This window comes from Marmota marmota, unplaced genomic scaffold (genome assembly GCF_001458135.2).
Source record: "Marmota marmota marmota unplaced genomic scaffold, marMar, whole genome shotgun sequence".
Lineage (NCBI taxonomy): Eukaryota > Metazoa > Chordata > Mammalia > Rodentia > Sciuridae > Marmota > Marmota marmota.
Window position 1 is genome coordinate 3,789,963 of NW_026000093.1, and position 23,171 is coordinate 3,813,133.

General features: G+C 31.3%; 1 protein-coding gene across 3 annotated transcripts in view; it reads left to right on the forward strand.

Moving 5' to 3' along the window:
* The window catches only part of Sntg1 (syntrophin gamma 1), an 819,084-nt gene extending 798,121 nt beyond the window's left edge, over positions 1-20,963 (forward strand). For 2 of the 3 annotated variants that reach the window (XM_048782887.1, XM_048782888.1), the window contains exon 20: positions 17,152-20,962. In XM_048782887.1, coding sequence (XP_048638844.1) covers positions 17,152-17,310 — 159 coding nt within the window. In that variant the 3' untranslated portion in view covers positions 17,311-20,962. Of the gene's footprint in view, positions 1-17,151 lie in introns of all 3 variants that reach the window. The other variant, XM_048782889.1, reaches the window with a different exon arrangement.
* The last annotated feature ends 2,208 nt before the right edge of the window (positions 20,964-23,171 follow it).

Sequence of the window (23,171 nt, forward strand, 5' to 3'; positions counted from 1 at the left end):
TTTTTCTGATGAACATAGAGTCACAAATCTTCAAGAAAATGATAGGAAATCAAATTCGTATGAATTAATCATTCACCATTATTAAGAGGGATATATCTCTGGGATAGATATGCTTCAACATTTGCAAATCTATAAATGTGAAACACTACATTAACAGAATGAAAGACAAATTCACAAGATCATCTGAATTCATGCAGAAAAAAACATTTCACAAAATTCAACATCCTTTCATGACACAAACTCTCAAGAGATTAGGTATAGAAGGAATATACCTGAACACAATGCAAATCCATCTGTGACCAAACAACAGCTAACATCTTATTCGATGGTGTCAGTTCAGAGCTTTTCTTCTGAGACCAGGAATAAAACAAAGATATCCATTCTTACCACAGCAATTAGTCAAGACAAAGAAACACAAGATATTCAAAACTGGAGGAAGAAGTAAAATTGTTGCTGTTGTTTGCTGGTGAAGTCATTTTATATTAAGAAAGTACTAAAGACTCCACAAAAATAATTTACAACTAATTAACAAATACAGTAGAATTGCAGGATATAAATCCATCAGACAAAAATCAACATTTGTATATACTAAAAAGAAATTTAAAAAAATTCAAAAAAGTTATCTACAAAAGCTATAAAATAAAACACTTAAGAATAAGTTTAACCAAGGTATTAAAGCTCTGTACACTAAAAATTTCAAAACTTTGGGGAAAGAAATTGAAGAAACATATATCATATAGTCCATGTTCATATATTGAAAGAAATAATATTATTAAAATGTCCATAACACAAAATAAGTCCAGTAAATGCAATTTCTATAAAGGTTTGAATTATATTATTCACAGAATATAAAAACATCCTAAAACTTACATATACAACACCCTCCCCCCAGGGGAAAAAAAAGGAAAAGGAAATAACCAAGGTAATCTTGAGGCAAAGTAAGACTGGAGACATCACCCTAGCTTAACTTCAAACTACATAAAAAAAATTAATGTTATCTATTTTAATCATGTAACTATATTCTGTTGTAAATGTATTAAAACAGCATGGTAGTGGAATAAAAATGGACCCATTTATCATTTCAGTGGAGAACACAAGAAAGAACCTGACTTTTGACAAAAGGTACCAAGAGTAAATAATGAGAAAACCACAGGTTATTCAAGAAAGAGTGCTGGAAAAACTGTATATCCACATGTAGAAGAATGAAATTCACCTTTATTTCACACCAAAAAAAATCAACACAGATTAAAGATTAAAAAGTAAAACCAGAAACTATAAAACTGTTAGAAGAAAATATAGGAGGAAAACTATAGAACATTCATCTGAGCAATGATTTTATGGATTTTGACCCCCAAAAATCAGGCAAGAAAAGGCAAAAATAGACTAATGGGATTGTATCAAACTAAAAAGTTTCTGTATAATAAAGAAAGTAACAAAATGAAAAGGAAACTTACATAATGGGAGAAAAAAATATTTGCAAATGCCACATGAAATAAAATGATAATATTCAAAATATACAAATAAGTCCAAGAATTCAATAGCACAAAAAGATAACCATATTAAAAATGGATAAATGATATGAATAGATATTTCTTAAGAGATGACATAAATGGCTAACAGTTTTTTAAAATGACATTCAACATCATTAATCACTAGGTAAATGAAAATTAAAGCCACAATGAAATATTACTTTATAATTATCAGAATGTCTATTATCAAAAAATATTAAAAATAAGTATTGGGGCTGGGGATGTGGCTCAAACGGTAATGTGTTTTCCTGGCCTGTGTGGGGCGCTGGGTTCGATCCTCAGCACCACATAAAAATAAAAAAAAGATGTTGTGTCCACTGAAAACTGAAAAATAAATACTAAAAAACTCTCTCTCTCTCTCTCTCTCTCTCTCTCTCTCTAAAAAAAAAGTATTGGCAAGGATGTGGAGAAAAGGGAACTCTTATATATATACTGATGATTGGAGTGTAAATTAATATAGCTGTTATAAAGATTGTTCATAAAACTGAAGCTAGAACAACCATAATAATCTTCCCCTTCTGGCTATTTATTAAAGGATTTTAAATAAGTATATTGAAGAGATTTCTGTATTATCATATTTATTGGTGTATTATTCAAATTAGCCAGGACTTGGACTCAACTTCTATTAACCAAAGGATGGAAAAAGAAAATGGATAAATATATAATGAGATGCTATTCTGCCTTAAAAAGTAAATTGTATAATTTGTGATAACACAAATTAAGTTGGAGTTCATGGTGCTAAGTAAAATAAATTTGGCACAGTAGTTTCAATACAGCACAATCTTATTCATATGTGGAATCTAAAATAATACAACCAATACAAGCTGAGAGCAATATGGTGATTACCAGAGTTTAGAAAGTGAGAAGAGTAATTCGTCTAGAAGACAATATTTCAGTTAGATGAGAGAAACAAATGATACATATCAGAGATAGGAAAAAAAAAGACATCTGGGATTTTTACTCCTTCTTTGCTGGTGTGAGTGGGTGTACAGATGGAGATTATTGGTTAATTGAATTTTACCATTTGGCTAAAGAACAAATATTTCATAACAGTTTTCTGTCTTGACAGTATCTCCCTTTCAACCATATGACTAGATAGCATAGGGTTTACCTGGGGTTTTGTCTGTGTCCAATCTGGGGGCCATTCTGTCTACCATCTTGTTTGGGATATCCAACACAAAAAGAGAAGTTCAGAGAAGGGATTTGTCATCATCATGTTCCTAAGTTCCTTGACTGTTCTCCCTTTCAGAATGTCATCAAGTTTGGTGTGCCTGTGCTATGTAGTGTTTTAAATTATATTTACAGAGAGGAATAGGAAAAATTGCATTATTATATCATCCCAGAAATAGAACAATATTTCCTTTTAAACTACCACTAACACTTTTCCTTAAAAAAAAAAAAAGAATACTTATTTGGATAAGTCTGTTTCCTATTTTCTCTTCCTCCATTGTCCCAATGAAATAGTGGTAGAATCATAAAAAATTAACAATGATCATTTAATTATGAGCAAAATTTTTGCTATAATTGCCAAGCAGTGTCTAATAAAAAGAATATTTACAATGTAGGAACCTCATTACCTAGCTTCATTTTGTAAAACAGTAAGTAGTATAAAATATGCCTCCTGGGTTTCATTTTATTTTTACTTTGAGTCTGATTCATATAAGAATAGATTTCATGTCATTAATAATCTGCATGATTTGAAATAACTTAATCCTATTTAACTATTTAAAGCTTATATTTCCAGCCTCAAGGATTAAATATCGAATACATTTGAATTGTTGATGAATTGTAAGTGGTAATGGATTCTACTGAGAAAGGGGCTGTTCACCCAGAACAGCTTGTTCAGATGGAACCCACTGAGTGCATAATAAGAAACTGCTTTTCTCCACCTCTCTTATTCCATTAGTCACCATCCAATAGAACATTTTTCATCCTGAAAACAATAAACAATATCCATTCATCAAAGTCAAGTTTCATTTACTTTTTTTCCTCTGATCCCTCTTTAACATACTTAATACAGGTAAGCAATAAATAGTTATGAGTAAAATCTAAAAAAATACCTTTGCTAAGATAATTTCTCATGATATTTCAAGGTTTTACTAAGTAGTTTATGATATCAATTACTTTGTGCTACTTGTTACTAGTTTCGGAATAATAATTGAAAAATTAAAATTTCACTTAGTTTTATATAACTTAAGAATTTCAATAGTTATTTTTAGGTAAAACTTTCACCAGAAAGTATTATAAATGCATCCTAGAATACATAAGACCCAATTATAGAGTCTAGAATTATTTAAGAGGGATGTAAAATTATATTTTACTATATTTTAACAAAAAAACCTATTTGAGTAAAAACAAATAATATTTATGACTTTTTCTTAATGTGTACCATTACAAATGCATTGACGGCAAGTGAGTATTTTTCTTTCTTTTTTTTTTTTTGTTTGAGAGAGAGAGAGAGAGAGAGAGAATTTTTTAATATTTGATTTTTAGTTTTCAGTGGACACAACATCTTTATTTTATTTATTTTTTAATGTGGTGCTGAGGATCGAACCCAGCACCCCACACATGCCAGGCAAGCGCAATACCTCTTGAGCCACATCCCCAACCTCGAGTATTTTTCTTAAGTTAATGTCACAATAGTAAATTTGATGATGGAAGATCATTGAGGGGGTATGTTTACTGACACCAATATGTTCTCCTATGCCTCCAAGAAACAACCCAAGAAATGGTTTGCAAATCTTTGAAAAAAATTGGAGCATAATATATTTAATAAAGGGCAATTTTTTAAAAAATCACATCTTGTTATGTGTATTAGTCTTTTTTATCTTGGTATAAAAGAATGCCTGTGACTGAGTAATTTATAATGAAAAAAATATTGGCTTATGGATCTGGAATGTGAGAAGTCAAAAACATGACACTGGAAATCTCCTGATGAATTTCCATTATGATTCACCATATCATAATATGGGGGAAAGGCAAGGGACCACATAGAGAGTAGAGAGGGCAGAGAAAGAGATCACAGGGCTCTTGAAATAGCAGCATTAATTCATTCATGAGAATGGAACCCTAATGACCCTATTACCTTTTGAATGTTCTTCTTCCCAATACCATTACAGAGGCAATTTAATGTCAACACATGTCCTGGAGGGGATATACAAACCATAGTATTGTGCTATATTTCTGAGGTTGTGGTAGTTTCAAATAAGAAGCTAAAACCCAATGGAAATAAATTAGTCATAAGTGGAAAGAATTTTTTCTCATCAAAGTTAAAAAGAAAAGGTAAGCCAGAGTGAATTATGGGTCAAAAGGTTGGCTTAAAGTGGAGGCTGTCATAATGGGTTTTATCCTTTGAAAATGAGTAAATTTAGATCTTACCTCATGTGATATTAAGAATATAACTTTTAATAAAACATGCTTTTTGTTTAATAATACATATATACTTTCCAAAGGCAAATACATTAAAATCAGAGGTTACTTTACAAGGAATATGGTTTGTTTGAGGCTTATCAATTATTTTATTTGCCATACATGTTATAGGATTAAAAAGTTGGAAATAATGTTTAACTGTGGTTGTGAGAAAATCTCAGAAATAAGAAAGCTATGAAGGTTTACATAGAGTTGGGGGAGTTTATTTCTTCCTTTGTTAATTTGTTGCTGTTGTTATTTTGAGCCATGTAAGACTAATGTCATAATGCAAAGCTTGCTATAATTTTTCCTCTGAAAACGGAAATTCATAAACTGTCACTTCATTACTCAGAAGCTTATTAAATTTCCCATCTGTTATCCAAAGCCTCATTAAACTTCTCAGAACTTTCCTAGTATAACAAAGGAATGGTTCCCGACAGAAGTTGTGAAAAATATTATAGTTTTTTGACAAGTTTACAAAAATTATTTTATTGTCATTAGGAATTCACAGAGTGTTCTCTGTGTATGATGTTTACATCTGATAATTGATATTTAATGTCCATATAGACAACAAACCTAGGATTACTAATATATTGTTATAGTTCTTTATAACTGAATTTGCTAGGTAAACAATGTTTACTAGTTTTAATGGTACACACACATATATCCATACATATACATAATATGTATGTGAAAGTATTTTTTTCTTGAATTATATTTTGATATAACATGGTCAGATAATCCTCTAATTTTAAAACAGGCTATGTTCTAAAAGAAATTCATGGCAATTTCCTCCCATAGAAATACTGTTAAAATATTTAATAAACTAGGTTACAGAGCATATTAATCCTGAAGTACAGGATTGGATCTCTAGAATCCAGAATGGTGCCTTTTGAGCAATACAACAAGAAAAAGAAAATTGACTTCGTACTTAGTGGAACAGCACAGAGTTTGGAAACATTTAAAAATGGAGGTGATCGTTGGAGGCTTCCTCTCTAAAGACTTCCCTGCCCCAAGTCACAGGGTCTAGGGGAATCTAGGCTGCCATAAGAGGCTTTTCAACTATATAAGGTATTAGTAGAGGCTTGACTCCCAGTAATTCTGCTTTCTGGCTAGTCTCTATAAATCTTCATTTTCTCATTTTGAATTTTGAAAGTGCCTATCTTAAAGTTTCCTCTAGAGAAGCAATATTCTGTGATCTGAACTAAAGTGTTGAATTTATAATCCAATGGATGGAATGTTTCAGATGCTTAGTAAATGTGTGTCAGAGATCCTTGCTAAAGAATTAATGCTGCCTTGAAGTTTGCATTTTAGAAGAGGGTGACTGGTAATCTAAATGAATCATCCTTGGACTCTTTGGATCTTATAAATGAGGCAATTTAATATTTAAAAGGCTAGGTAGGTATTTTGGACCTGTCTTCATCACAAATTAAGAATCAGGTCCCTGTTCATTCTGCTATTCACAATTTTCCGACTCTTTCTGGAACCAGATATTTTCTAAACATCTGAGAAATTGTTTTTCTTACTGCAAAGTTACCCAAAGCACAGAGAAGAGAAATGAGGACAGAGCAGGGGCATCTACCTAACAGCACAGGTCCTCATAAATCAGTTTCCATACTATAAATTAAACTAAAGGAGAGGGAAATGAATCAGGACCAAAAAATTGAAATCAACTCATATGTATTTGTGTAACTTACATACAATCTTCGGTTTTTTTGTGAGTGTATGTGTGAAATTTCATTTCAAATTATAAATTTCATTAGAAACAGGAATATATGGCAAAGAAGACATCTTTCTTTTGAAATACTGGGAATTATTGAGAATTCTCAAATATTTTTTATTTCTCACTGATATTATTTTCTCCTTGTAACATTACTTATGACAAATAATGAACTTAATCTACTTATTTGTATCAAGGGTCCTGAACATCCTTTTTCTTGTTAGATGATGAAACGCACATCAACAATTTTCTGTTAAAACTAATATTAACTGCTTCCAAAATACACATCTGTCAAGAGAAACATCCATGGTATGATGTTTTTTCCCCACTTTGTGCCAAAAATCACTATGGACATATAGAAAAAAAAGTAATTAATTTTTAAAATTTAATTAATACAAATAATAATATTTGAAATTTGGAATTTTAAGATTGAAGTTACTCTTGAAAGTACTTTTCTAAAAGGAAATATAATAAAATACAGAGCATAGGGACAAAGTACTGTTTTATTTTTCTGCCACTAAGGAAATACTAGCAAAAGTTACAATAATCATGAAAATATTTAAAAATGGAAAAAGTAAAGAGAATTTCAACCTAAAAAATTCTTTGATTAATTAAATATATATGATAGAATTAAATGGAAGCTGAATAGTCCTTGGTTTTGAGTCATTATCCAATGTGTTAAGATTAGCTGCTTAAATTTATCCTTTTAATACCCCAGATAATTTTTTAAAACTAAATCAGCAAGTTCCCCTTCAAATTTATGGTCCCAGATTTAAGGACATTGGCTAACATTTACTAAACAATTTAATATGAGAAAAATGGTGTGACATGGCATGAAAGAGCTATCTCTATTTTCATTACATTAATTTAAAAGCAATTAATAATATTATGAAACATAAATCTTTAATATCAAGGTCCTAGAATTTTGTAAAACACTTTGGAAGTAAAGATTTTTAGTACGTACTGGCAATTTAATGAGTTTCTATTATCATTTACTACCTAAGCAATGGAGGTCAGGTGCTACAGGCAAATAATAAACCTTAAATCCAAACCACAGAGAGGTAGAGCTACCATCCTTGGGAACCTGTATTATGTATAGAATAGAGGTCTCTTCCCATAAATAGTGAAATGAACATTATATATTGATCAAATATGTTTTGTAAATCACTGTTATCTTAAAGCTTTTTAAAGAAATTAAAAGTAAATGAGGGTTGGCACAAGTCACTGTGCCAGAATGACACAATGAGGACTTGGGAAATTTTACTCTTCTGGTAGCACAAAGAGAAAAATAGTCAAAATTACCAGAATTGACTTTTGTAAGAATTGTGTCAATTAGCCCAATGTTTTTCAATAAGTAAACCATTTATTAAAGACAAAGCAAATGGGTAACTTTTTATAAGAACACAGAGTTTTGAAGCATGTTAACTTATTTTATTCCTATTATCCTTCCCACTGTTGCCTTAATATATCCTAAAATACATAGTAGGTCTGAATTCCACTGTTGAAGGGTGTAGATTAGGTTTGGAGTTCCTCAAAAAGCCTTATACAAAGAAAACCATAATTATTTATTTTTTTCTGAAAGCTCCTCAGAAAGTTCCCTTTGAAGGTCTCCTCATCATTTGACCTGACTTAGACTGTGCTCTTTGGAAAAGGTTCTAATTCTAGATATTTACTGAAAACAATCCCCAGCAGTGGTTGAAGATTGTAGCTATCTGAATTGGCAGCACCATTTGGGGCAAACAAGAAAGTAGTGAATAATACAGGAAGATCCATTAGATGATATGTTCACAATGAACTTTGAAATTTTCCCATAAGTGCCTGAGATTCTAGGAGGACATATGATTGGCCAAGTCGGTATGCATGACCAGGAGATCCCTTCTGACCCATCTTAAGACTCTGGAAGAAGGAATCAAAGAATTGTACAGAGTTGTAAATAGTCAGAGCACTGAAGGAATGCCACAGCACACACAAAGAACTTTGCAGAATGTTAGAAGACTTTACTACAAGTTATTACACAACTATTCATCAAACATTTGGGTGAATACTAAGCCAAATCATAAAAGATTTCTAGGCTTCATAACTCCAGAAAATCACTAACAAAACAAACAAGAACAATAACAACAAACTGTAATAGCAAGCTCTGGAGAAGGATGACAATCTCATTTCCAGGATATATTATCAAATCAAAAGAGCCACAGCTGAATTTTTTAAAAAGAAATCTTCAGAGAAACTAAACAACTGATTTTAGTTTGTGAAGAAAGAATAATACAAGTTAAGATTTCAAAAATTTTAATCTCAATAGAGTAACTAAGACTTGCTAGCCTACCAAAATAATGAAGAAAAATTCAGACTCTCAGAAATTTGCACAACAGTGTTAAGTGTACCATCAATTCTACACAAAATTGCAATACCAGGAGAACAGAGAAAGGGGCAGGAAGAATACTTGAATAAATCATAGTTTGGAGTGTCCTAGATTTGATTTAAAAAAAATTCATCTACACATTCAAAGCTTCACTGAACTCCACATAGGATCAGTACAAAAAAAAAAACTAAAAAAAAAAATACAAACTTGAGTAAATTTCAAAAGCCCTACACAGAAAACCTTGGAAACAGCAAGAGAAAACAAATTGTAAGAGATCATTTATAAGAGTAACAGATGATTTATCACAGTAAATCTATGAAAATCAGAAGGTAATGAAGATATATCTTGGTGCTGAAACATAAAGGACATGAGAGCAGTGTCCTTTATTCAACTGAAATTTCCTTCAAAAATGAAGGAGAAATTAAGCCATTTCTTTAATAGAAAAATAAGCAGAGCATTTTCCACTACTAAACATGTACTACAAGAAAGATTCCTTCAAAATAAAGTGAAAGGACACTAAATAATAACTCAAATCCACATTTCAAAATAAGAACACAATTGAAGGTAACTACACAATTAAATGTATAGGAAAATATAAGTGTATTATTGTTTTGCCATAACCACACTAATTTAAAATACTGTATGGATATTTTTAAAAATATTTTTAATATTTTAAATATCCTAAATATTTTTTAGTTGTTGATAGACACTTATTTTATTTCAGTGTGGTGCTGAGAATTGAACCCAGTGCCTCCACATGCTAGGCAAGTGCTCTACCACTGAGCCACAACCCCTACCCATCACATGAATGTTTTATTTAAAATATTTTCTTTACATATAATGAGAACTACACTAGAAGTTATAATTTTTTTGTTTCAGGGTTCAAGCAAAATTCAGAAAACTCAAGAACAGAAGTATATTCATATTTCTGCTTGCAATATTCCTTTTTCTTCCCAATGCTCAAGGTGTCTTCTATTACTATTTTTTTTCTTTTTGAACTATCTTTGAGCCATGATTTTAGGTTAAGTCTTTCGGTGATATAGTCATGCCATTTTCCTTTATTTGAGAATTTCTTGATTTTCCCTCGATTTCTCATCAGAAATCATACAGCCACTTCCTTCTGGCTGTATGATTTCTGATGAGAAATTCTCTGTCATTTCATTGTGTTCTCCTGTAGGTAAGGTTTTGTTTTACTCTTGATGCTCTCAAGATGTTTAGCTGTCTTCATCATTCAGAAGATTGACTGATATGTCTTGGCAAGGATTTCTTTGACTTTATTCTTCCATCTATTCACTCAGCCTTTTAAATCTAAAAGATCTACTCCTCTGCCAATTTTAGCAATTTTTATATCATTTTTTCTTTGAATATTTTTAGTTCAGTGTTTCTCTGCCTCTTTTGAACTCAGATGGCATAAATCCTACATTACCTGTTATATAGCTCGTTGAGGGGCTTTTCATTTTTCAGTATGTTTATACCTTTTGTTTTATGTAGCTGATTTTCATTATTTTTTCATTCAGTCATTAATTCTTTCTTCGGTCTCATTCCTTCTGTTGAAACTTCCATTTAATGTATTAATATATTTTTCAGTCCTAAAATTTCCATTTTGTTCTTCACTAAGTTGTCTACTTTTCTAAGATTTCTATTTCCTTTCTCAGACTTTCTATGTTTTTGTTTGTCTTAAGCATGCAAATACTCATTGGAAAAAAATTAGGACTATTCTAAAATATTGAACATATAATTCCAAAATAAGTGTCATCTTAATGTTGGCAAATATTGATGGTGTTTTCCTCTGCAATTGAGTTTTTACTGGTCTTTGGTAAAATGAGTAATGTTCCATTGCAACTAAAAATTTTGATTAATTTGTCAAGAGACTCTATATTTTATTTAAATCTTCTTTTTGTGTAGTTTCCATTAACACTGCTTTATCACATTAGGAAAATTACCACATTGTTCTTGCCAGGTAGGAGCAGAATTTCAGGCTCCCCACTCAACCTTTATTGATGGTTGAGCAGTGGGCTCTTCATTACTAATATGCAAGAGTAGGAGTTCCAGGTACCCAGGGAGCCTTCACTGAAACCTGTGTGACTAAGATGAGTTGGATTGCCTCATTAATGTTCACCTTCAATTTTCTTATATTTGTTTTATAGATACTATGTGGAGATCTTAACAGTACTTAGTGGGAGAAATAGGGAAAATATGTCTAGTTCATCTTTCCAATTAAGCATATAATTTGAAAGTGAAAAAGTCTTAAATCAATATAACTTGCAAACAACAATCAAAAGGAAGCCAAAATATAGGTACAGTCATTTCACACTAACGACTTTAAGACAAGAAATTTCTTTAAGATACAAGGAAAGGAGTTTTATGATCAAAAATTCAGCAGTTCCTCAGGGAGGTGTATCAAATATAAACGTACTTGATAACAACAGATGTTCAAAATATGCAAAGAAATACCAATGGAATTGAAAGGTAAAATGAAAAATATGACTGATGAATTGTAGATTTCAATACTGAATTTCAAGTATTGGATAGAACAAATAGGTACAAGATTAAAAACATGTGGCAGACTCCATAAACATTGTTAACTAACCAGATGTTGAGATATTTTAGAACTGCCCACCCAACTAAAGAAGAAAATAAATTTTTCTCAAGTGTTTGTGCAACATTATCTATGATAGACCAGGTTAAAAAAAAAGGCCCAGTGAATATAAAGTAAGCAAAATACAAATTGTGTTATATGACCGTAATGGGAGGACAATAGAAACAGATAGTGAAGAATATCTGAAAAATATACAAATGTGGGGAAATAACACAACATATTTCTAAATAGCCAAAGGTCAAAAGGAAAATCACAAAACCAGAGAATATGTGAGATAAAGAAAAATAAAATCATGTTATATCAAACAGGAATTATAGTTTGCTTAGAGCAAAATTTATAGTTGCAAATGCTATCCCTCTCAAAAAAGTAAATCTTAAATAACCTGTCCTTTTCAATAAAAAACTAAAATGAACAAATAAACAAGATGAACAAAACAAATAGGAATTAGAAATGATAACTATTGGACAAGAAGTACATAAATAGAGAAGAGAAATATAATCAAGAAAAATGAAAAAAACACAAAAAGTGGAAATAAGCTAAATATTCAAAAAATGATGAAGGGAGGAAAAAATGAGCTATATTACATAAGGGTATATTTTTCAGCAATAATTAGAACTGAAGTAATAGTGCCTGTTACTACATAGATGAACCTTGAAATAGATCATGTTAAATAAATCTAGGCAATCACCAAAGATCTTATTTGTATGAAATTATTTATGTTCAGAACAAGGTGATCTATAGATAAAGATATTTATGGTTATCAGGAACTAGAAACAAGGGAAATGGAGTGTGATTTACAATAAGATATTTTTGAATCATACAAAATTTCTGAAGTTTGATAATGGTGATGTTTATGCAACTATGTAAATATACTGAAACCCATGAAATGTTTCAAATAGGTAAATATTTTTTCTTCTGTTCTGTTTTATTTTTTTATTAATTTTTTAATTTTTTAAAATTTTAATTTGTTATATATGACAACAGAATGCATTACAATTCATATTACACATATAAAGCATAATTTTTTATATCTCTGGTTGTATATAAACTAGAGTCACATCCTTCTTGTCTTCATACATGTATTTAGGATAATGATGACCATAGCATTCCGCTGTCTTTTCTACCCCTATGACTGCTCTCTTTCCCTACCACTCCTTTTCCCCTTTGCCCTATCTAGAGTTCATATAATCCTCCCATGCCCCCTCCCAACAGCATATTATGGATCAGCATTCTTAAATCAGAGAAATCATTTGGCATTTGTTTTTGGGGGGGATTGGTTAATTTCACTTAGCATTATATTCTCCAGCTCCATCTGTTTACCTGAAAATGCCATAATTTTATTCTCTTTTAATGCTGAATCGCATTCCATTGTGTATATATACCAAATTGTCTTTATCCATTCATCTACTGAAGGGCATCTAGGTTGTTCCACAGTTTAGCTATTGTTAATTGTGCTGCTATAGCATTGATAAACATTGATGTGGGTGTGTCCCTATGTTATGTTGTTTTATGTCCTTTGGGTATAGACTGAGGAATGGGATAGCTGGGTCAAATGGTAGTTCCATTCTCAGTTTTCCAAGGCTTCAAATAGGTGAATTTTATAGCATGTAAATTTTATTTTCATGCGAGTATTGTGGGAAAAAATGATTGATACATAAGGGGGTTGTCAAGATAGAAATCATATTAACTTACACATTAATGGCATAGGTAAATTTGACTGTGACTTGTGGCATGCAGAAGAAAGAAGCAATGTGTGTGTGTGTGGTGTGTGTGTGTGTGTGGGGGGGGTGATGGAGATTTTTTTGTGTGTGTGTTGACTGTGAATTAATGAAAAATATTGAAAATACATTGACCCTGAATAAGGGATGAGGATCATAAAGGAAATGAAAGAGAAGCTTGTGATAGGGAAAAGAAAGTCTTGAAATCAAAAGTCAGAAGGGAAAAATAATAGTGTTATTAGTCAAGGAATTGATAAAATGTAAATTTCCCAATGATTTTGATGTTCTGTTTACACTATTAGAAGAGTTGATTTATACTTTAATTATTCTCTGATTGTTTTATGACTGTGAAACTGTGTGAAGAAGGTATGAAAATGTAGATGGTGACTAAATTATTGGAGTCACTGAATGATACTGTTGGTTGTCCTTTCAGTGGACTCTGAAAGTCATTAGAATTTTCTGAGGAGTAAGAAAATTACCGATAATATGCCTAAATCAATACCTAGAAATTATTTAGAATTTTTATTAAAAAGCAAATCTATTCATCACAAATTAACTCATCTTCCTTCTATCACATGTATCCTCTGCCTTACATGTTGTTACTCTTAACAGATTTTTAATTACACTTTATGATATAAATTTTTGTGGAGAAGAAGAAGCAAAATATTCATAGGAATGAGTTCTTGAAAGATTTAGGAAAGGAAGTAGAGACTAGAAACTATCCCTTTGGAGAAGTCTTTTTCCTTAAATAGAGCAGAGAAATGGATCTTTGTGCAGAATCAAGAATCTTTCTCAAAGGTTTTGGGAAATTAGTATGCAATAGTCTACCCTTATATTCTTCGGGGATACATTCTAAAACCATAAAAAGAACTGAAACTGATACAGATTCTTCCAAATTTATACTGAAATTAATAAATCATTAAGTAAAACATTTTTAAGTCAAAATTCTTTAATACTGTGATAACCCACCATAAATTCAAAATATTTCTCCTCTTCCTCTCCTCTTTCTTCCTTTGAATTTTATTCCTACCAATTACTCACTAACTACTGCATTCTACCTATAGTGACCCTTGTTTTTCCTTAAGCTCTCCTAGAATAGAATGTATCTACCTCAGGATCTTTGAAATCATATTTCTTCTGCCTAGAATATTTTCTGAGAAATATCAAAATGTTTCATTCTTTTTATTTCTTCCTTCAGGTTTTGCTCACATGACATTGTGGTTTTCTTGTCCCATGGCCCCTAACATAATATTTACTCAATGTCCTGCCTTATTTCCTTGACTGAACATAGCACATTCTGATGTTATATTAATTTGTTTTTATTTGTTTTTTAGGTATACATGAGAATAGAATCCATTTTCATAAAATTATATAAGCATGAAATATATCTTATTCTAATTAGATCGCCATTCTTGCGGGTGGGCTTGATGGTGGAATTCACCTAGGTATTTTTATATATGTACATAGGAAAATTATGTCCGATTCATTTTACTCTCTTTCTAATTCCTATCCCTCTTCCCTCATTACCTTTTTTCTAATACACTGAATTTCTTTTTTCTTCTTCCCTCTCCCTTTATTGTGATTTAGCTTCCTCGTAACAGCGAAAACACTTGACCATTGGTGTTTTGGGGACTGGCTTATTTCACTTAGCATGTTAGTCTCCAGATGCATGCTTAATTATATGATATTTATTTATTTCCCTATTTTTTTCTCCCATCACAAGAATGCTAACTCCCATCTGTTTTGTTTTGTTTCTTTGTTTGTTTCTGTTTTGTTCGCTGCTATATTTTTCATCAAAAGAAAGTAATGAATGTGTAGGAAGCTCTCTGAAAACATGTCTTGAATGAATGGATGAATGAGCACTTAAAATTTGGAGCTAGCTTTTACCTAATGAGATTCTCAGAGTTGATCAAGATTTTTTAAAAAAAAAAGTAATTGAAAGTTTATAGTGCATAACTTTGTGGAAACCCTCTGTGGATATTTCACAGATGGACAGAAATGTAGCTTTAAAATTCACTAGAAATGAGTAAAAGAGTAGTAACTCACTGTTATAGATTTGCCTGGAGGTGATCACTGAAGCCCTAGGAAAGCGTGCACTTGCCCAAGCTGGCTACTGAGGCAGAGGAAAGATGAGTTGGCACTGGATCCAAGGCCAACTCTAAATCTCTTGCTTTATCTTCTAATTACTTGTTTGTTTTTTGTCGACCATCCTCCCAAGAATGGTGTAAAAAATTCAAAGTCTCAATGAACATTAAGTTATTGATAACTAATTGATAAGAAAAGAAAAATTAAAAACCTTAATTTTTATGTAAAAAAAAGCCTTGATATTTGGACATCTGGGATTTTTTGGTAAACAAAGTATATTCTCCAATTTAGTAAAGATGGAATAGAATGACTCTGAAAAAATGTTATTTGTTACAGTACTTTTGCCTAGTTGTAACATTTAACAACATTCTCCTCCTCACCTAGAATGAATTGCGTGTTCTAAGGTTATCTTCCATGTCCCAAGACTTTTCAACCATTTTTTATATCAGGTGAACTTAGAATGGGTTGACACAGAAAGTATCTATCTGTGTGGGAATTAAGCTGGCTGCACAAAGAATGACAGTGTGAGTGGAGGGATTCCTGGGTGAGTGAGTAAAGGCAAGAGGAAACCTTTCAGGTTACAAATAGCATCATCCGTACTCCTGGAGTGGATAAATGAAAAAAAGCTCCTAAATTATGGTGGAGTTAGTAAAATGATTTTTGATAGAAGAATTTTAGACAATCTAAATAGTTAAATAAATAGTCTTGGCTATTTTCTAAAATAAATCACTATTTGCCATAGGCCACTAGCTAAGAAATCCTGAAGGTCTGAAAGGAATTACTAAGGCAACATAGTTTTATCTGCAACATCATGCAGGTCTATGAATACACACTATGCTTTTCTTAGCTTCTATTTAATGACATGAAAAAAATTCCTGGATGAATTGTTTTATTTAAATAACTCTATGTTACATAAGAGATGCTATAATGATTTCTAATTGACTCCCTATTTTGTATTATTTTCTACTGCCACATACTATAAATTACAAACACTATAAGTAGTGGGTGAATGAATTGTAATTGTGCATCCTTTATTAAGAGTATATAATGAAAAAACAGAAAATTTATCCATAATTTCATGGTTTATTATCCATTAGTTATCTTCATTGTGGTAAGTGCTTCATTCATATTAACTTTATTAAGCGTATAAATGTACTAGTCTTCTCTCAAACCTCTCAGACCTCTTGGAATTAAAATATATTTATGAGACTAATGTTGGTTTGTCACAAAAATATTTATGATATCATATTTTTTTAAAGAGAGAGAATTTTTTAATATTTATTTTTTAGTTTTTGGTGGACACAACATCTTTATTTTATTTTAATGTGGTGCTGAGGATTGAACCCAGCGCCCTGCCCTGTGTATGCCAGGCGAGTGCGCTACCACTTGAGCCACATCCCCGCCCCTGATATCATCTTTTAAAATCTATTATGAAGAGTAAAACCCAACCTTGTGAGATATATTTCTATTCAGTGTTTATCAATCCTGAAATTACATACATGGGTGATGAGAATACTTAATCTTCCCAACTTTTTCCCACAATGTTTTCAATATATCTATAATAGGATATTACATACTGACCAAAAATATCTACATTATAAATTACCTTTCATGCATAAAATATTATTGATTCAAGGAATTTTTATTGCAATTGAAAAATGCCTAATTTTCCCAATTTTTCAATGAATTTTATTTCCGTTTTAGCTCTTTTATTTCTCTTTCCCTTTTAGGAGCTGGAATTTTCAAATTTATTTGCTGTTCTTCACTGCATTCATTCATTCTTTGCTGCCAAAGTAGCTTGTTTGGACCCTCTATTTTTAGGCAATCAGGCTACTGCTTCTGCTGCTGCCAGCTCTGCTACTACAAGCAAAGCAAAGTACACAACTTGACATACTGATTTCCAAACTGACAGTTACCCCAACTAGATAAACAGACTAAACATATTCATCATTTTACTCCCTGGAGAGACCATGATATCACCAAGTCAACAATGGAATCAGATTGAAGTTTCAGCAGAAAAAAAAAGATGGTCATGACTCATCTCAAATGCATTTCTATTCTGGAAGGCATGTGTAAATAATCCTAGATGAACAAGACAGCCTGTTCTCACTTGGTTGATGTGTATCCACATACTGCTTTCACCAAATGTGAAGATCAAGAAATGAATGGTATGAAGATGTATGTAAATAATATAAAAAAGTTGTAAGCTACCTATAAATAAAAATAACAATTAAATGGTTATTTCTGTATTTTAGATTATTTTGTATGACAAATACATATTGGGCCAGATCATGAACCCCTTGCCCTGTCATTGTATTATGAGTGTAAAGAGGCTAAAAAACAAAAATGACAGCAAGGAGCATGCAAAAAAAAAATCATCAAAGAGAGAAGCACTTTAATTTGCTAATGTAAATTTCTCCTTGTATTCTCCCTCCACGATTCTGCACTGGCACTCTGATTTTCTTTATCTTGTTGTAAAATAGCCTCAAGAACTGCATAAGGATAATTACATTGACCTATGACAGGCACAATGTGAAATGAACTGTGTCTCCCTCGAATCAATGTTATTAAAAATGTTTTATAAATTTGCCAGTATCCACCAAATATGCCAAAATGTATTAATTTGATTATGTATGATGAAAACATTTGTGAATCTCTTTGTTCGTTCCTTCATTTTAAACAGATTTATATTTTACCTAAGGAGATTTATTATCAAATTACAGTTTCATAAATTTTCAGTGACCCTAAGAACTTTTGTAGAGAAAATAATATCAACAAATATGATGTAAGAGAAATTCTTTGTAACCCTAACTCTACCAATCATGGACTGAAAAAATCCTTACAAAGCAGTCTCAAAGCTATTAACTGTGTTAGCTATACAATAGTTTTCCATTGGAGCAATATTTTATGAGAACATAAGGTGAGATTTGAAAATTAAATTTAAAATTTATATCTATGTCATGAAATTACGCAGGTTATTTTGGTTGTCTTGTTTTAGAATTTTAAATGTGCAGAGCTGAAAATTTGAAAGCATTGGAGGTACACACCCACAACTCAAGAGTCCAGTTGTGAAAAGTGAAAAACATTCCCTGTCCTTCACTATAGCTTTATTGATGCCTGCTTTTAAACTATAAGCTGCTTATTTGATAGTTAAAAATTAAATTTTTAATTAACACACCTGTACCCTATGAAACACTTAATGTTTCCTCTTAAAATTACCAAGCATCTAAAAAAAAAATGGTTTACTTTTCTTTTTTTTTATTTTTAATAGGAGAAAATGTGTCACTCAGGAATGAGACAAACAATTGTTTAAAGGACAAACATCCATTGAATTAAAAAAAGTCATCACTGTTTTCAGTGTCATTAGAAATTTATTAATTAACTTTGTATCTGATAATTCTTAAATATATTAAATGGAAAAGAAAAAGTGAAGGTGGATAATTGGATATGAGAAAAAGTTAACTTAGATCTAAGATACTTTATCAAAAGAACTGTGATAAATATAATAATGTCTTAATAGAATTTATTTTGACCATAAAACTGAATTAATATCTACAATGAGGATAGCACATTGGATTTACTGCTCATATATTGATCAAATACAATAGTCATAATAAAATTTGAAGTGTCCATCTTCAGTTTCTAAGCAGTGGCAGATGGCTCACAATAGAACTTCTGCTACTAACTAGAATTAAATTGCAATATGCCTCATATTGAGGTGACCCCAGTGTGCCCACAGCAGGAAGATCAGGTGTTGATGCCACAGGAAATGCACTGGATATCTAAAAAGAAAAATAAGAAAAGCAATTTTTTAAACTTTACATGAGTTATAGAATAAGTAAGAATCATTTCAAATTTTTATAAAAATCCCATTTTAAAATGCAAAAAAATAAGTAAATATCCTTTGTTGTGTCAGGAAAATCTATCTCGTGCTCATATAGATGATGATAGGCAAGTTGTACACTGAAATATATAGGAGTTTTGTCTTTGTCCACCATTAGCACACATGCACACACATATATCTGTGTATATGTGTGTGCATATGTATACCATATATACGAGATAAAATGCTGACCACAAATTAAATTAAAAGCATATGTTTAGTACATATTGACTTAATATGCTTTAAGTCACATTGTAAATTGTACTTTGAATTAAAATTTATCCCATATCTTTATTGTTGTTAGTTTTGACACTATTAATAAAAAAGGCCTAAATTGCCATTTAATATGACTAATCATGAAATAGCCACCAATAAGAAAATACTATTCTGATTTTCATTAATTTGGCAATTGGTATTTCATGTTTTATTTTCAGTGTGATTAACTATTGTTATTTATTATGACATGGACAACTTGACTGAGAAAGCTGAACAAAAATACAAATTTCTATGTCTCATGAAATTTAGGCTTAGATGCATGAGATTCATTTATAACACCTGGTTTGTACATTGGCAAATTTTAACAATAGAAGGCTTCATTATGTGTGAACCCCTCCATTGCCTTGGTATATGTAGGTATGTTTGTGTGTGCACGTGTGTTATGGGCTCGAGTGTGGGTGTGTGCGTGTTCAGGGTAATCTTTAAATGGTTCATTGCAGTGTACGACATAGTACGAGCTTAAAGGAGACTATTACAGGTGCATAGGTCAAAGAAGGGAGTTCAAAATCATTTGAAAATCCTTAACTAAAATAATAATGTCTTATGCCTGATGAAAAAATAACCAATCAGATCATTAAATCAGGTATGCTTTAAATTTGTTATATTGCAACAAGTATTTATTTTAAAATATTATAACAGATAATATAAACGTAAAGTATTCCCCAATACTTGCCACAATGTTTTTTTTTTTTTCCATTCAACCTTAGTTTTAAAGGGAGAACATTCAGCTAGGCATTTCTTCCCCATATTTCAGGCATGTGTCAACTTCTTGTTTTAAAATCTTCACTCATAAAACTGTCATTCAGCAAGACAAAACTCATTTCCTTGGCAACAAAGGCCAGGTCCATATTACCAAGCAGAGAGAGCATCTTCATGCAAGCAGAGCAATTTTCCTTTGGGTGCATTATTTTATGGATCCACATTTCTCTCATTTACAGTGACAAAGCTTGTTCATAAACTTTGTCTCTGTTGAATGCTGGATGTAAGGGAAGCCTGATTTATTATGGAGGAAAGGTAATAATCCTAACAATAATTTAGAATTACTGCTAGAAATCAGCAGTGTGTGAGAAGCTTTAAAAGCACAAGGACAATCTTGTGCTTAACTTTTTAAGGTAAGTGTCGATGTTCCAGTATTAAGAATAAACATTTTTGCTACTATTAATAATGCTGTATTCATGAGCTCTCCTTAAGGAATCGCTTTATCCATACCTCTAAAATTGATGTTTATGATTTATTCTTATTACCTACTACTTTCAAATCATCATGTCACTTCTTTGCACATTATAATTTACTTTTAAAGATAAATAAAATATTATAAATATTATATATTTTATACATATTAAAATGCAATGGAAATATCAGAAATACAAAATGTAAATATATTTATTTCATTTTTAATTGTTTTGGTGGATGTTTGTAAAATGTAAATTAATATCTATGACAAAAACTTGTCACTTCATTCTTTCAGTTAATTAATGTACTACTAATAAAACTGTACCTTTTTTAATGAAGTATATGGGAAAATAAAAACACATTTTTTTACTACTCTTTTGTGTTTTTACTTCTTTGGGTTTGAGTCTTAAGTTGATGTATGTTTAACCCACGATCCTGAGAGACTTAACTGCAATAAAAGAGGAAAGAGATGGCCTGTCTACGAAAAAAAGTGCACACCATTTGAACACAATCTGTTCAGGTTCATCAATATTTATGAAGGCTTGATATCTGACCTTTAAAAGACACCAAAGATTGAAGAAAGATGCTATTTGCCAAATTACTTAAACAACCTAGGAGTTATGATTTTGAAAGCATGACAACTTTGATATCCTTATAATGGTCCATTAGAAGCTGAATCTATATTGCAGGGACTGAGCTGAGAGGACATTATTATCTTGTCATTAGTAATTGAGAAGTAGTTCATCACTTTATATCCTACAAGACCACAATTGTCTTTCAGGCCATTGCAGTGTCATGGTGCTCTTAGAAAACATTTTAGAACAATTCTGATATCTATATCATTCTTGCTAAATGAACATTTTAACCATCTCTCGCTTTTGTTGAAGTTTTTTTTTGTTTTAAAAAAATAAAACAAAAACAAACCTCAATAAAAAAGAACACATGACCATTATAGATAATGTAAATGATTAAAAATAATCTAAAATGAGAGCTATCATCCTAGCAGCTCAGGAGTCTGAGGCAGGAAGATTGCAAGTTTGAGATCAGCCTCAGTAACATAGCAGGGCCCTAAGCAACTTAGCAAGACCCTGCCTCAAAATAAAAATTAAAGAGAACTGGAGATACAGCTCAGTGGTTAGGCACCCCTGGGTTCAATCCCTGGTACCAAAAAAGAGATATTATATTGAATTTCACTATTAACAACTTATTTTAGTTGAATGTTGTTCTATAAATATCTTTAATTATGTACATAAAAAATTATAAGTTGATGTACAAGTAGATAGATAACAATACTTAGACTAAAGTTGTAGGGTATTTGCCAAGCAACTGAACAATTGTGAAACCATAGGTTCAAACTCTGGCAGGACACAAAAATTTTAAAAAGGGCTGGTATTGTGGCTCAGTGGTAAAGCTCTTTCCTAGCCCGCTTGAGGCACTGAGTTCATACTCAGCACCACATAAAAATAAAAATGAATAAAATAAAGGCATTGTGTCCATCTAAAAAACATATATTTAAAAAAAATTAAAAGTATTCTAATAAAAATGTAATTTAAAATAAATAAACAGGAAAATATATGAACAATATTAACAAAAAGTTGATAAAACTTAAACTGAGTAATGACTATAAAATATTTCTAACAGAATTTATACTATTTGAAAGAGCTACTTGTTACTATAATGGGGAATTATGTATATATTCTTTATAAAAGATCATGGTTTATATTCTGAATATTTGGAAAAGCTTACATAAAAATGTCAAATTTTGGATACAAAAGAAATCACCTGCTTTAGAATACAATTCTGTGAATTTTGATAAGTGAATGATTGTGGATCACCACCAAGATCAAGATTTAGAAAATTTACCCTCACCTATGAATAACGCAATGTTACTTTGCACACAACACCTTTTCTTACCCCAATCCCTGTTGAATACTGATCCATTTTTCCTTCTCTGTTCCCATAGTTCCCTTTTTCCCTTTCAAAATTGCACACACAGTTGTCATCCTTTGAGATTAGCTTGTTTCACTTAGTGGAAGCTTTGGAGATGCACTCACAGTGTTTGTGACTGTTTTTCCCAGTACATTACTGGGAAGCACTGTATTGAATGGATGTGCTTCGGATTACCCATTCTTTCCCTGGTTGAAGAGTAGTTTGCTTGAGGTTCATTTCCAGGTTTTGGTGACTACAAATAAAGTCACTGTAAACATTAACATACAAGATCTTCTGTGAACGCAGAAGTGTATTTTGCATTGTTAAATTACTAGAAAGGGGATGACTATACCCTATGGAAAGTGCATGTTTAACTGTATGAGAATCCGCTACATCAATTGCTAAGATAGCTGTACCGTTTACCCTTGTCACAATATTCTTGATGCAATGTTTGAAAGTATAAATTACTTCAGATCCTCATCACCATTT